A 16,002-nucleotide genomic window follows, 5' to 3' on the forward strand; every position below is an offset into this window, starting at 1 on the left:
TGACCTTGAACTTTTGACTCAAGTTTCTATTGACTTCTCAAAAATTTTAAATCTTTAATTTTTTGTTTTGTCCAGAAAACGTATCACTAGTAAAAACTATCCCTCTCTCCCTCCCTTTCTTCCTCTCCCTCCCCTTTCCTCTCTGGTTATTTTTGAGTCAGGGTTTCTCTGTATAACCCTGGCTGTCTTGGAACTGAAGCTGTAGACCTCAAACTCAGAGATCTGCCTGCCTCTGTCTCCCAGGTGCTGGAACTAAAGGTTGGCTTCTTTCTTTTTAAAATAGTATTATATGTGCCCTGTCTCAGAAAAAAGAAAAACAAAAACAGAAAAATTGCAATTATGTGATGTGTACCCGGGTCTGTGTGTGGGTATGTGCACATGAATGCAGGTGGCCTCAGAGGCTGGTAGAGAAGTATTAGACTCCATGGAGCTCACAACTGCCTAACATGCCCAACTAACCAATCTTGAGGTTTCAAAGAAAGCAACAAGTGCCTAAACTACTGAGCCGTCTTTTCAGCCCTCTACTGTTTAACTTCTGCTTGCTTCTGTATTATCTAGGAAGGTAGCAACATTACTATACTCACTGGTCTATTATTCAGTGTCTACAACAGTGCCCAGTACACAATACAGGAAGGACATCCTTAGCTAAAAACTGAGGTGATAGCAAAACCAAAGGCAGGACTATGTCTACATAGCAAGTTGCAGGCCAGCCAAAGCTACATAGTAAGACTGTGTCCAGAAGAAAAAGAAGAATTAGGGGGAGTGGGGGACACGGTGACACACAACCTCTCCACCCACCCCTACCTCTGAAATCCAAAATGCTATAAAATACAAAACTTTGTAATCGTTTTGGATTTCAGATTAGGGATATCAAGCTAGCTAGCAAAACATATACAAATATTCCAAAATCTAAAAATCACAACATTTGAAATATAACTGGTCCCAAGAACATCAAACAAGGGCTTCTCAACCAATAGTGGAGTAATTAAGAGTACTTACTCATAGAACATTGTAATAATTAAATGAACAAATGCTTGTTAGCATTCCACAATGTCTTGCATACTTTTACTTCTAACTAATTTCCCCCTAAGTCGTCATAATTTGGACAAAAAATCCATTTAAATAGAGCAGTTAGGTAACTCTCAGTTTGACTATGAGACAGGATCCATGTAGCTCTCCTGGAACTCGATCAGGCTAACCTGGAACTCAGAGATCCACCTGGCTCTGCCTCCTGAATGCTAGGATTAAAGACGTGCTACCACACCTCGCTTAGCTCCCAGTCTTTACGACTGTAAATCGACTACATCTTTGTGCATGCACTCCTGATATAATATGGTCTCAAGGATATTATCAACTCTCAAGATACTAGTCATGAGTCATTTTATAAACCTTCATGTCAGTGACACCAAATAAACTCTACAGGCTATTCCAAAATTACTTCCTGGTCTAACTAGACATTATACTATAGTTACTATAGATGTTACACTGAGGAATATAGGTTGAAGAATATTCGTCATCCCTGTTTATTCACTTATCAAATAAGATGGCTAGGTAGATAGTCCCACCTGGCCTTTTTTTGGGGGGGAGAGGGAGGGGCAGTGGGGGGAGGTACTGGAAATTGAACTTAAGGTATGCATAAAGTAAACACTATATTTCCAATTCCTTGTAGTTTTATTTTGAGACGGGTTCTCACTAAATTGCCCGGGTTGCCTCAAGTTCATTCTGCAGCCCAGACTGGTCTTGATTTTACATTCCTGCCTCAGCTTCCGGAAGAGCTAGGATTATAAGCCTATGGCTTCTGTTACCAAGTCCAACATTGGCACTGAGCTATTTTGGACTTTTCATTAACTCTTAGTTAGCATACCAAGGACTAGGTTTTGTTGTGGTATTTTCATACATAAATATCATTGTACCTGATCCTATCTACACTGTCCCATTATCTGTTTCCAGGGCTCAAACTCTTGATCCTTCTCTCTCAGCCTTCTGAGTATTACTATAGCTATATATAACAACACTTGACTCTGTACCTCTCTTTATATAATCCCATAAATCTGTAATTTTTGAAAGTAAATTTTATTTATTTTTTTCATTCTGAGACAAGATCTCACAATGTAGTCCAGTTTGGCCTCAACTGACAATCCTTCTGCACACATTTTCCAAGTGCCACTAGAGTTATAGGCATGTGTCAACACATCTGGGCTTTTTTTTTTTTTAATTGAAAGAAACAGAGAGAACGTATATCTTACCTCTTCTTTTGTGGCATTTTCTGGCACCCCATTTAATCGAATAAGCCTGTTAGGTTTCTCCTCACTTGGGCCAGTCCTATAATCTTGATCCTTGAATTCAGAATGTAAAGTTATTTCACAAATAAATTTATTTTTGCATGTAAAATAAAACTCAACATAAAATATACTCAAGATCAAAGTGATTTGCATTATGTTGAAGATAGGAGGTAATTATATGAAGATAGGAGGTAATTATAATCTTCTCTCATCCCCCCACCCTTAATATCATTGAATTATAAGTATGCTAAGACTAATGATTACTAATGGAGTCTTATAATAAGAAAAGCAGGTTTTAAAATTCTCAAAACACACTATTTGGTTACTAAGATCACCAAGAAGGGCTGGAGAGATGGTTCAGCGGTTAAGAGCACTGACTGCTCTTGCAAAGGTCCTGAGTTCAATTCCCAGCAACCACATGGTGGCTCACAACCATCTGTAATGGAATCTGATGCCCTCTTCTGGTGTGTCTGAAGACAGTGACTGTTGTACTTACATAAATTAAATAAATAAATAAATAAATAAATAAATAAATAATCACCAAGAGACCAGGTGGTGGCCCATGCCTTTAATCCCAGCACCTGGGAGGCAGAGGGAGGTATATCTGAGTTCAAGAACAGCCTGGTCTACAGAGTGAGTTCCAGGACAGTCAGGGTTACACAATGAAACCCTGTCTTAAAAAAACAAAGAGATCACATAGGGAACCTAAATAGAGATGGGTAAAATCTATTTTAAGATAATTTTCATAATTAAATTGCAAATATAACAATACTTGCTTATATTCACAAAACTTAACCTTTAAGCTAAGTAAGCTAGCTATAAGAGGAAAGGTGCAACATTAACAACATATCCATGAACATCGTCATATTTCTAAGTATTCTCTAAATAAACCTAAAAAAGAAAATAAATCCTAAATGATAGGGACTGCAAAAGTAGTAAGACCTACTCCCTGAGATTGATAATCTGCAGTCATTTTAACATGTGACATCTAAATAAGCACAATAAAGCGAAACAATGATTAAACACATACCAAAAACATGATCTGAGCCAAGGCCTTTTTGAATGTTTCAACTCCTATATTCCACTCTCAAATATACAACTTCCTTCTGCATGTTTGTATAAGAAGGCTTTAGGGACTGAGCAGCTCCCATTCTACACGTCACCCATGACAAAGCATTATCAATCACCTCATCAACATACCTGAAGGTCTTGTTGGGCATCTCTGGACATTTTGCCCTGAGGAAAAGACTTGCTCTGGCCATAGCCAAAAATCTGGCTCCCTGGCAACCTGTGATCCACATCACAGTATTCCATGCTTCTGTAATCTGTGTCTTGTCGGCCAAGAAAGTCCAAATCACCTTCTTCTTTAAACAGACCAGCATCTGAACTCTGTTGTTCACCTCCAGAAAGCTTTGGCTTATCTTGGTCTTGCACTGGACTTTGGCTGTTTTGAAAGTCTGATTGAGATTCATGTTCAAAAGTTCCACTTTGTGTTTCTCCTTCTCTTATTTCTGAATGCTCAAATTCTCCCTTCTGAACACCAAAAGCAGGTCTTTCTACTGTATGGTCATGTGTGGATTCTTCTCTCTTGTTCATATTCATACCAGAATGTTCTCTCTCTTGTGCAGGAGGCTGAATGTAATCCAAAACTTTTGGATCCACAGGAGGCATTTCCCTATCTTTAAATTCCATACAAGGTCCTACCTCTCTGCCCCTAAAATCTTGGTAAGTCCTAGAACGATGTCTACCTCTGAAGTCTGAGTGTGGCGCATCCCTGTTCCTAAAGTCTAAGTCAGTAGTGGCCGAACCTCGGCCTCTGAAGTCCACCTGTGCTCCATCTTTATCCCTGAAGTCCAAGTCAGATACATCCCTGTTCCTAAAATCAGAACGAGACTGATCTCTGGATCTAAAATCCAAATCTGATAAATCTCTTCCCCTAAAATCTGCATGGGATCCATCTCGGCCTCTAAAATCTAAATCATAAGCGCCCCGCCCCCTAAAGTCAGATGGAGGAGCATCTCTACTTCTGAAGTCAGCAGTATGAGAGTCCCTGTCTCTGTAATTTATATGAGGTGTCTCCCTACCTCTATAATCTATAGGAGCACCATCTCCACCCCTGTAGTCCATAGGTGGTCCTTCTCTATCCCGAAAATCCCCAGAATGTATGTCCCTATTCCTGAAGTCCAACTGTGCTGAATCTCTGCTCTGGAAATCCGAAGATGAAAAATCTCCCCCTCTGAAATCATGTCCAGGTCCCTCCCCTCCTTGATAGTCAGCGTGTGGTCCATCTCTAGCTCCATAGCTGAAAGAATGCTCCTCTACATTTGCAAAGGGAGGTCCTGAATGCCCCTGGAAATCAAAGGGAAGTGAATCTCTGCCAGGAAAGTTGCCCGGGTGTCTCTCTTGAGCATGGCTCTTAAGGGGAGGAGGAGGATAGTCCCTGTTCCACCCGGGAGCAAACCTTTCTTCTTGGCTCCCACTGTAGAAACAAAGACAGGGTTATTCATATTGTCCAGAGTTTGAAATCTACACACCAGCACATTCTTCTCTAATCACAGCACATTCTTCTGTAAACATATTTTTGGGGGCAGAGTTCTGTAACAAGGTCCTAGATCTGCAGAAAACAGCAAGTTTTGCTATTTTAAGATGAGGTGTCCGAGTAAACTTTTATGCTCCCATTTCAGAACACGAGGTAAGTCAACACAAGGTTTTCAACATGACTGCTGCAGAAAAAGCTTTCACTCAGTCCTGCAACAGGGAAAATCCGCAATACCAGATAAGCTAATAAAGGTAACATACTACAAAAGTTCCCAGTTTCTACAGTCAAGGAACTTAGAATTCCAAGGTCATCATGACAATTACTATACATGTGGAATCGGGAAATCAGTGCAATTTTTTGTTTGTTTGTTTTTTCTTTTGATTTTCAGACAGGGCTTAGTTATATAGCCCTAGAAATCACTATGTAGACCAGGCTGGTCTTGAACTTGAAGTAACCCTCTATCCCCTCTGTTTCCTGAATACTGGAATTATAATAAACAATCGTGCTCAGCCTCAAAGTATAAACTTTCTTGTAAGTTCCAGAAAGTGTCTTTCTCATTGTTGCACACAATGGTATACATTCCAAAATATTTTATTATATCTACATCATGAATTCTAATTAATCCAAATGAGTATAGGCCAAAAAAGGAAAGACTCATATATATTACTGTGACCAGTAAAAGCACAAACCCCAGTTCTACTGTGCCTCTAATTAGGACTCTCAGCTGGGCCCAATCATAACTATCACAGTATTACCACAGAAGACAAATGAATCATTCCACAAAGCACGTTAGATCATCTACACCAAGCTAAATTATCTAGGAGCTTAAGGCTAAAAGTCACCTAGAACATTAGATCTTTAGGCATTATCTCCATGTCCCAAAGAAAGAAGTTGACAAACAAGATTCTAATGCCTCAAGATAACTTTTTATTGCAATAAAACATATTTTTAAAATACTTAGTTAGAAAAAGAACAACAAAAAAGAATAACTGGGACAGGAGAGATAGGTCTGTGGTGAAAAGTACTTGTTCTTCCAGAGGCCCTAGGTTTGGTTCCAGCACCCATGTGACAGCTCACAACCTGTATACTCCAGTTCCAGGAAACCTGACACCCTCTTCTGGCCTCATCAGGAAACAAGCACACACGATAGATACACATTTAGACAAAACAGCCATTCACATAACTCAAGAAATAAACAAGTGGAGCAGTGGTGGCACAGGCCTTTAATCCCAGGATCTAGGAGGCAGAGCTGCTAGAGAAACCCTGTCTCAAATAAACAAAAAACAAAAAACAAAACAAAACAAAACAAAAAAAGGAGAAATAAACAGGAGTTGCCCAGTCTTTCAAAGTACCCAACATTTTTCCTTTGCCTAATCACTAGAGCACTTTACACATTTTGGCTTTGGTCAAAGATCAAGAGACAGCCACACAGGGCAGTGTACAACTATTAATCTCATTACTTGGAATGTTGAGGAAGATGATTCTGAATTTTAAGGCTAGTCTTAAAATGAGAACCTATCTCAACAAATCAAAAACAATCAAGGAACTTAGGTAGGCGATTAGACACTGAGGAACATGAAAAAGGAAATAAAGACGGCTTAAGAGCTATCTACTGCTTGGCAGTACAACAAAAACATAGATTATCAGAACCAACTCAAGTTTCTCCTCTCAAGACATACAAACCCTTCTAAGCTCAAACTATACCAGCACAGTACACCACAGTAAAAGTCAAAGACAGTCTATTCTAGGTAACTCAGTTCAGGAGAACTAACTGTTCCAATAACATCACCACTCCCTTTGTATCTTTTTTTTTTAATTTATTATTTGTGTGTTATATATGTACATGTGTGGGGTGCATTTGCATGGGTACTTGTATGCAGAGGCTGGAGGAGGACACTGGATATCTTCTATGGCTTTTTTATGACAGAGTTTCTCACTGAATCTGACATTTACAGTTTAAGCAAAGTTAACTGGACTGAGCTTCCAGAACACTTCAGTTTGCACAGGGGTTACAAAAACATGTTTTGTTTTGCTTTGTTATTTATGTACTAGGGATTTAAAATCGGGTCCTCTTGATTTCATAGCAAGTACTCTTTCCCAAGAAGCTGTCTCCCCAGGAGTACCAAGCCCTTTCATAAAGTAAATAGATATTTAAAACATTAACCTAAACATTAGAACAATATACATTTAGTGGATTTTCAGAACAGAAAAGCTTCTATTGGTTCCCAGTAACATTAACATAAGATTAGTTATATCTTTTTGGTTCATCATAAACAAATTTAAATATTCATTAACCACAGTCTCCCATACTTAAAAATCATTTTGGACCCTCTTGGAACGACTACTGAGACATCTCAAAGTAGGCATTTTTTTGACCAGAACACATCCAGCACTGTCCTTAAATACTATCATGAAGATTTAATCTTACCCTTCTAAGTGAAGCAGATCTAGAGTAACCTACTACCTTACAGTTCTTATATCTAAATTTTATAGTCTAATCAAAAGCCAGCTCTATTAATATAAACCAGCAATAGTGCCAAGAGTGGTGGCTCATGCCTTTTATTTCTGTGAGCTCAAGGCCAACCTGGTCTACACAGCCAAGTTCATGACTAGCCAGGGCTATAGTGAAACCCTACCTCAAAACAATGAGGGGTTGGGGATTTAGCTCAGTGGTAGAGCACTTGCCTAGCAAGCACAAGGCCCTGGGTTCGGTCCTCAGCTCCAGAAAACAAACAAACAAACAAACAAAGAAAACCAATGAGCACCAGTGGTTATAGCAATTATTTTAAACTAATGTAAAATAATTTTGAAAAAAAAGTATTTCAAAGAGAAAATAAGATGTTTTCCTGCAAAATACCCTTTCTTATTTTTTGAGTCTCCCAAAAATGGATTGCTGGGGTTGGGGATTTAGCTCAGCGGTAGAGCGCTTGCCTAGCCAGCACAAGGCCCTGGGTTCGGTCCCCAGCTCCGAAAAAAAGAAAAAAAGAAAAAAAAAAATGGATTGCTATCTCCCTCTGGTCAAAAACCTTAAAAATTAGACATTAATGAGTTGGGTAAAGACAGGAGAATCTCTAGGATCAAGTTGTAGGACAGACAGGACTATATAGAGAGGCTCTGTCTTAAGAATAAACAAAACGGGGGTTGGGAATTTTAGCTCAGTGGTGAGCGCTTGCCTAGCAAGCGCAAGCCCTGGATTCGGTCCCAGCTCCAAAAAAAAAAAAAAAAAAAAAGAACAAAAAAAAAAAAAAAAAAAGAATAAAACAAAAACAAAAACAAAAAACCAAGCACACAAAAATCCAAGCATTCTGAAGGCAGAGTCAAGAATTATGTAAGTTAGAGGCCAGCTTGGTTTCACTGTAGGTTTCAGGCTCACCAGGGTTAGAGTGAGATTGAACATAAAAGATCATGAGTTCAAGGCCAGTCTGGCCTACACAGAAAGATAAAACAAAGCCAACAATCAAAACTTTAAAAAGCCAGGTATGGTAGCTCATACCTACAAAGAGTATTCAGGCTGAGGCAGGAGTCTCACCTCAGGTTCAAGGCCAGCCTGAAATAAGAGGGAAATTCTGTTATATTAAAAAAAAAAAAAGAAAAGAAAAGAAAAGGAAAGGGAGAGAGAGAGAGAGAGAGAGAAGGAAGGAAGGGAGGGAGGGAGGGAGGAAGGAAAGAAAGAAAGAAAGAAAGAAAGAAAGAAAGAAAGAAAGAAAGAAAGAAAGAAAGAAAGGAAGGTAGGCAGGCTGGCCGGCCAGGCTTGAATCCCAGCACTGAAGAGGCAGAGGCAGGAGTATGTCTGAGTTAGCAGTCTACAAATCAAGTTCCAAGACAGCTAGAGCTGTTACACAGTGTAACACCCTCAAAAAAACAAAAACCAACAAACAAAAAAAAATTTTGAAAATTTTTTAAAGCAAGTGATAACCTACAATAAGCAAATAAAAGTTTAAGTAAGTTTAATGGTTCAAAGACAAAGTATTCTATAAAAAATAATTTTAAAAGAAGCTTTGGCTGGAGAGATGTTCACTACTTAAAACGACTGACTTTTCCAAAGGATTCCCTACACCCATATGATGGTCCATAAGTTGCTCTAACTCCAGTTCCACAGGATCTGATGTCCTCTTTTGGTCTCCACAAGTACTGAATGAATGTGGTAAGCAGACATAAATACATACACACATACACACATACATACATAATATGGTAAACAGACATATAAACACATACATAAAAATAAATAAATCGGGGTTGGGGATTTAGCTCAGTGGTAGAGTGCTTGCCTAGCAAGCGCAAGGCCCTGGGTTCGGTCCCCAGCTCCGGAGGGAAAAAAAAATCATTCTTTTAAAAAATGGGTGGTGTTGGTGTTGGTCTTTAATCCCAGCACTCATGATGCAGAGCCAGGTGAATCTGAGTTCAAGGCCAGCCTGGTCTACAGAGTGAGATCTAGGATAGCCAGGGCTACACAGAGAAACCCAGTCTTAAAAAAACAAAAAACTGGGGCTGGAGAGATGGCTCAGGGGTTAAGAGCACTGACTGTTCTTCCAGAGGTCCTGAGTTCAATTCCCAACAACCACATGGTGGCTCACTACCATCTGTAATGAGATCTGATGCCCTCTTCTGGTGTGTCTGAAGACAGCTACAATGTACTTAAATGTATATAAGTTAAAAGAGAGAGAGAGAGAGAGAGAGAGAGAGAGAGAGAGAGAGAGAGAGAGGAAAACAAAAACCGAGTTGGGGATTTAGTTTTTTAAAAGAGCGCTTCCCATAGCAAGCGCAAGGCCCTGGGTTCAATCCTCAGCTCCAGATAAACAAAAAAACAAACAAACAAACAAAAAAAACCCCAAAACCAAACCAAACCAAAACGAAGGTGTTCTTAAACGGGGGATTGTTCAACAGAGCCAAATCTACCTAATATTTTTGAATGACTACTTAAACCACCTTATAGAAATAGTCTGGGAGGTTGGGGATTTAGCACAGTGGTAGAGCACTTGCCTAGCAAGCGCAAGGCCCTGGGTTCAGTCCCCAGCTCCGAAAAAAAGAAAAAAAAAAAAGAAATAGTCTGACATACAAAATAATTATCCATAAATAGACTAAGAAAACAGACAATAACATAAATATTTTTAAATCTTACATATAAGCACTGATTTAGACTGGAGTTTGACTTTTTTTTACTTTATTTAGTTTTTTGAGGCAGGATTTCTTTAAGTAACCTTGAATGTTGTAGAACTCATTATACAGACCAGGTTGGCCTCAAACTCACAGAGACCCACCTGCTTCAGTCTCCTCAATGCTAGAAGGAAAGGCGTGTGCCACCATGCTGGACAAAGTTCATATATAAAAAGTCAGACAGTATGTATACTGGACTGGAGCTTTATTATACAGTATCTATCACAACTATTCAATCTGTAACTGCAATATGAAAGCAGCCACACACAACTTGTAAATAACTGAGCATGGCTATGTTTTGATAAGTTATTAAGTAATATTTTAAAATGTTGCCAGGTATGGTGGCATAAGCCTTTAACCCCAGCAAGTGGGAGGTAGAAGGAAGCAGACCTGAGTTCAAGTCCAGCCTACTCTACAGAATGAGTTCTAGGACAGCCAGGCTACACAGAAACCCTGACTTGGGTGATGGGCAAAATGGATCAGCAGGTAAAGGAACTTTCTGCTAAGCCTGAAAATTTAAGTTCAGACCCCTGACCTATATGTGGTTGAAGGAGAGAACTCTCTCAAGTTGTCTTCTGACCCTCAAACCTGTGCTATAGTACATATGCCTACACACGTTAAAAAAAATAATAGAAAATAGATAAATAAATATGAATGAATAAATGATTTTAGCCATGCAGTAGTGGTGCATGCCTTTAATCCCAACACTCAGGAGGCAGTGGCAGGCAGACCTCTGAGAGTTGAGGCCAGCCTGGTCTTGGTATCAAGTTGCAGGACAGGTAAAAAGGTTATCAAGGGGTTAAGGCTATGGCTCAGGGCCAAAGGATTTGCCAAGCACACAGGAAGCCCTGGGTTCTAACCCAATTTCATATACATAGAAGTGAAGAGAAACAGATATAGGAAAACACCTGGCACACTGGTTATATACTCTCAGTCAATTCAGAAATTACCAGAAACTCTACAAATATTTTCTAGTTCTAAAAAAGCTTAGTTATTTCTCCACAAAAATATCTGCCATTATAAGCAGGCCAAAAGTTGTTATAAATACCTGACAAATTCAATATTTAAAATTTAAGACTTACCGAAAAGGTCCTGTTCTGTTAGCAGATCGAGAATCTCCCCACATCTCTTTCTATGTCAAGAAAGCTTCAGTAAGTAGATCTTTTTCCTACCAAACTCTAGCAGGGTAGTACCTGTACAAAATAAACCACAAGTGAGTGCTTTAGGACATGAAATATAGGCTAAACTACTTAATCCTTGCTTGCTAATTTTATCATGGATAAATTCAAGTTTATTCTCAGAAGTCACTTTAAAATATTTATACAGTGTTAGTGAGAAAGCTCAGTGGGTTACAGCACTTGTCCCAAAGCCTGACAAGCTGAGTTCAATTCCCTAGATCTATACAGTAAAGAGAATCAACTCCCAAAAGTTACTCTCTAATTTCTTCAAACACACACACTTAAAAAAATCTTTATAAAAATTTTTTTCAGCCTAGGGTGGTAGCACATGTCTTTAATCCCAGCACTCTGGAAGCTGACTCTTGGATATCTGGAAATTCAAGGCCAGTCAGGGATACACGGTAAAACACTGTCCAAAAAAATAAGTTTAGAGCTGTGAGATGGTCAGCAGTAGAGCTTGTCACCAAGCCTGACCATTTTTCCCCAGGACCTAAAGTAGGAGGAAAGAACTAATTCCAAGTTGTCCTCTGACTTCCACAAACACGTGGTATGTATACAGACAAGAACTTTTTTTTGCCAACTAAAAATGTGTGTTCTGAGCTAGGTAGTGGTAGCATTTGCCTTTAATCCCAGCACTCTGGAGGCAGAGGTAGGCAGATCTGTGAGTTCCAGGCCAGCTTAGTCTACATACAAGACATGTTCCAGGACAGCCAGAGCTGTTGTTACACAGAGAAGCCAGGTCTCAAGAAAAAGAAGACTAGGGGAAGGGAGTAATGGAGAAAAGAAAAAATGTGTTGACTCCCACAGATGCCTCTGACCTTAATACAAGTCATGTAAGATGCAAACACTCTCACACAAAAAATATTTAAAAGCTTTACTTTCTTCAAAATAGTGAACAAAGAATATTTCACTTCCAATAGTTCTTTCCTGAGTAATTTTTTCAGCATTCACATGTCCATTACTAGAGAGAGCATCTTAGCATTAACCTCCTCCTTAGTCTGTGTGGCTAATCCTATACTATCTAGCTCAGTTAATCACAATACTTATTATCCTCACCAGTGATTGCTTTGAAGACAGGCATGTAACCTAAATGAAGCTGAGAACTTATCTCCAGGACTTTTCTCGTAGCTACTGAAAGGTCTTCATGGATTTATAAGGGTTTCCTAAATGTGACACAACAAATAAAAGGAAAAATAAAACGTACCATCAAAATTAAATACTTTGTACATCCAAGGACACTTCTTTTCTTTTTTTCGGAACTGGGGACCGAACCCAGGAGCTAAATCCCCAACCCCATCCAAGGACACTTGATGTCAAGAAAACAAACAAACAAAAACAATCCACAGGTCATGAAAAAGGTTGACATGAAGTTTTCAAGGTCTAATTCATCCAAAGAACAAGCAATAACCATTGAAAAAAGCTAAAGGGCATATGGCAAGATGGCCAATTAGGGTGAAAGTCCTTTCAGCATAAGCCTGACCACCTGTATTCCATCACTGGACACCACTGGAAAGAGAAAAGCGTCTCTCAAAAGTTGCCTTCTGACTTCCACACGTATATGTGGGATGTTTATACCCATACTCATACACATTGCATACAATAATAATAAATCCAACTAAAATTGGGCTGATGAGGGCTGGAGAGATGGCTCAGAGGTTAAGAGCACTGACTATTCTTTCCAGGGTCCTGAGTTCAAATCCCAGCAACCACATGGTGGCTCACAACCATCTGTAATGAGATTTGATGCCCTTTTCTGGTGTGTCTGAAGACAGAGACGGTGTACTCACATATATAAAGTAAATAAACCCACATTGTTTTAAAAAAAAAAAAAATTGGGCTGATGAAATGGCTCAAAGGATAAAGCACTTGCCACCAAGCCTGACAACCTGGGACTCAAACAGGGTGCAAAGAGGACTAACTCCCAAAAGTTGTCCTCTAACATATGCATACACCATGGCCACACCCTCCCTCACACAAATAAATAATTAAAATTTAAAAAAATGTAAATAAAATGTAAAAGAAAAAGTCATCTTCAAAGCAATAGGAACATTGTACAGTATTTTTATCTTCTCTTGCCCTCTACTTCTTCAATATAGCAGTAAGTTTGTTCTTTCAGCAGTAGAGTCTACTTCTGAGATCCTTTGTAAGAAAAGAGCAAATAGGGGTTGGGGATTTAGCTCAGTGGTAGAGCGCTTGCCTAACAAGCGCAAGGCCCTGGGTTCGGTCCCCAGCTCCGAAAAAAAGAAAAAGGAAAAAAAAAAGAAAAAAAGAAAAGAGCAAATATATTTGCAAATTATTTTATTCTTTTGTTCTACCCTGTCCAGAAGAAGAGGGATATCTGGAGAACTGATACAAAATGCTTCTTTCTATTTCATCTAACAGAATTCAAACAGAAACCTGTGCCTTTAATCTTAGGACTCAATCAAGCTATAGGTGCAGATGCCAATGCTAACAGATAGGTAAGTACTTGGAGATCAGGTCATTCAAAAGCAGCATGTAGGAGCTGGAAAGGTGGCTTAGTCAGAGAGATAACTCAAGCTATGGTCAGACTGATTTAGCCATAGGTGACTTTGAATGTCTGAACCTCCTGCCTCTACATTTCCAGTGCTAAGATTATAGACAAGTGGCTTGCTATACTAGGTTTTCTTTGTCTTGTTTGTTTTGTTTTAACTATTGCTGTTGATCTGCTTGGCTTTTATTAATCATGGTCTCACACTATAACATAAGCTATCCTTGAACTCACTATGTAGCCGAGGCTAGCCTAGAAACCAAGATAATCTTTCGTCTCAGTCTTTGAAGTGTTTGAATTAGTACATGAGCTACCACAGCTAGTTTGTTTTAGCCAAGGATGACCTTACCTCCTAATCCTTTGGCCTCCACATTCCCAAAGCAGCATACAAGTGGGTACCACTACATACAGGAAGATGATTCTGATAAAGCAACTGAGGAAAAGGCTCCAGCAAATAAATCTATACAAAATACTCCAGACAAAATTACAGAAAATCAAACAGAAATGTAAAGATTCAACATCTTCAACACCAAGATCAGTAAGTCAAGAATCTTTCAAAAAGCAGAAAGAGCCTGTGATTCGAGTAGAGACAAGCCTGATCTACACATCAAGCTCCAAGACAGCCAGAGCTATATAAGAAACCTACATAAGAAACAAACGAAAGGGGCTGGAGAGATGGCTCAGTGGTTAAGAGCACTGACTGCTCTTCCAGAGGTCCTGAGTTCAAATCCCAGCAACCACATGGTGGCTCACAACCATCTGTAATGAGATCTGATGCCCTCTTCTGGTGTGTCTGAAGACAGCTACAGTGTATTCATATACATAAAATAAAAAAATCTTTAAAAAAAAAAAGAAAAGAAAAGAAACAAACTAAAAAGCAGGAAGAGGGGGAAAAATCCTAAAACACCAAAAAAAAGCACCTATTAAATATAAAAGATAAAAATTCAAGAGAAGGAGCTGGAGAGGTGGCTGGGCAGTTAAGAGCACTGACTGCTCTTCCAGAGATCCTGAGTTCAATTCCCAGCAACCACATGGTAGCTCACAACCCTCTGTAATAGGATTCAATGCCCTCTTCTGGTGTGTCTGAAGAAAGCAACAGTGTACTCACATAAAATAAATAAATCTTTTAAAAAAATTTTCAAGAAAAAAGGAGGCTCTCTTCACAAAGGAAATGAACTGCTTCAGGATGACTGACTAGCATACTATTCAAAGATCTCTGGCAATGGAGGAAGTCTCTTTAGAAAACAGTTCAAAACTGGGCATTGTGATATACACCTATAATCTCAGAAATAAGGCAGAGGAAGGAGAATGAGGAGTTCAAGGTTATCCTAGGCTATATGGCAAGTCCAAAGGCCAGTCTGGGTTACATGAGACTGTCTCCCCTCATCCTCACCAAAAAGAAAGAAAATAGTTTAAAGTTGCATTCACTGGCATACATCTATAATCCCAGCACTCAGGAAACTGAGAAACTGTTTCCAAAAAAAAAAAAAAAAATTTGTTGAAATTTTCTACCCAATTACATTTCTTCAACAGTTCAAAGTAGCTGTCTTTGTCATTTTATAAAGAAAACTTCTCTACCATGTTTGATAATGTCAAGATAATTCATGTGGTGGTAAAAGTGCCTGCCACACAGACCTGATAATCTGGGTTCCACTCCTTGAACCCACACAAAGGTTGAAAAGAATAGATTCTACAAAATTGTCCTCTGACCCCCATATTCCTCCTCCTCTACCACACATGGAAGGAAGGAAGGAAGAAAGGAAGGAAGGAAGGAAGGCAGGCAGGCAGGCAGGCAGGCTGGCAGGCAGGCAGGCAGGCACACAGACACAGGTGGTGGAGGTGGCATAAACCATTAATCCCAGAATTTAGGAGGCATAAACAAGTGGCTCTCTTGGGAGTTCAAGGACAGTTTGGTCTACAGAGCTAGTTCTAGGGCAGTCAAAGCTATGCAAAGAAACCCTGTCAATAAATAAATAAATAAATAAATAAATAAATAAATAAATATGCAGAAAATAGTACTGAGAAGTAAAAAACAAATTTTGGAGTAGAAAAGTACACTGCTTATAATAAAAAGCTCACCATGGATTTCAACAATAGTTAACTGAGCAAGCAGAAGGATCATAAAACTTGAAAATAGGACAGTACAAAATTATCAACTCACAGAAGCAGAAATGAAAAGCATGATCTAAAATGAATGACAAATATTACAAATGAAGGAGCATCATCAGACCAACATATGAAGCACAGGATTTCCATAAAGAAGAGAGGGCTGAAAAAGTAGCTAAGTAGATCACTTGATTATGATGCATTTGGGCAATCATTCAATCCCTAGCTAAG

The 16,002-nt window shown here is 39.1% G+C and overlaps 1 protein-coding gene across 1 annotated transcript in view; it reads right to left on the reverse strand.

The window, feature by feature from the left end:
• The window catches only part of Rbm6 (RNA binding motif protein 6), a 97,533-nt gene that overhangs the window by 73,375 nt on the left and 8,156 nt on the right, over window positions 1-16,002 (reverse strand). Inside the window, exons 2-4 of the mRNA XM_032910572.1 lie at window positions 11,061-11,171; window positions 3,483-4,761; window positions 2,247-2,336 (exon numbers count right to left, since the gene is read on the reverse strand). Of these exons, the coding sequence (XP_032766463.1) occupies window positions 2,247-2,336; window positions 3,483-4,761; window positions 11,061-11,104 (1,413 nt within the window). The 5' untranslated portion in view covers window positions 11,105-11,171. The remainder of the gene's footprint in view (window positions 1-2,246; window positions 2,337-3,482; window positions 4,762-11,060; window positions 11,172-16,002) is intronic.

Source organism: Rattus rattus, chromosome 8 (genome assembly GCF_011064425.1).
Source record: "Rattus rattus isolate New Zealand chromosome 8, Rrattus_CSIRO_v1, whole genome shotgun sequence".
NCBI lineage: Eukaryota > Metazoa > Chordata > Mammalia > Rodentia > Muridae > Rattus > Rattus rattus.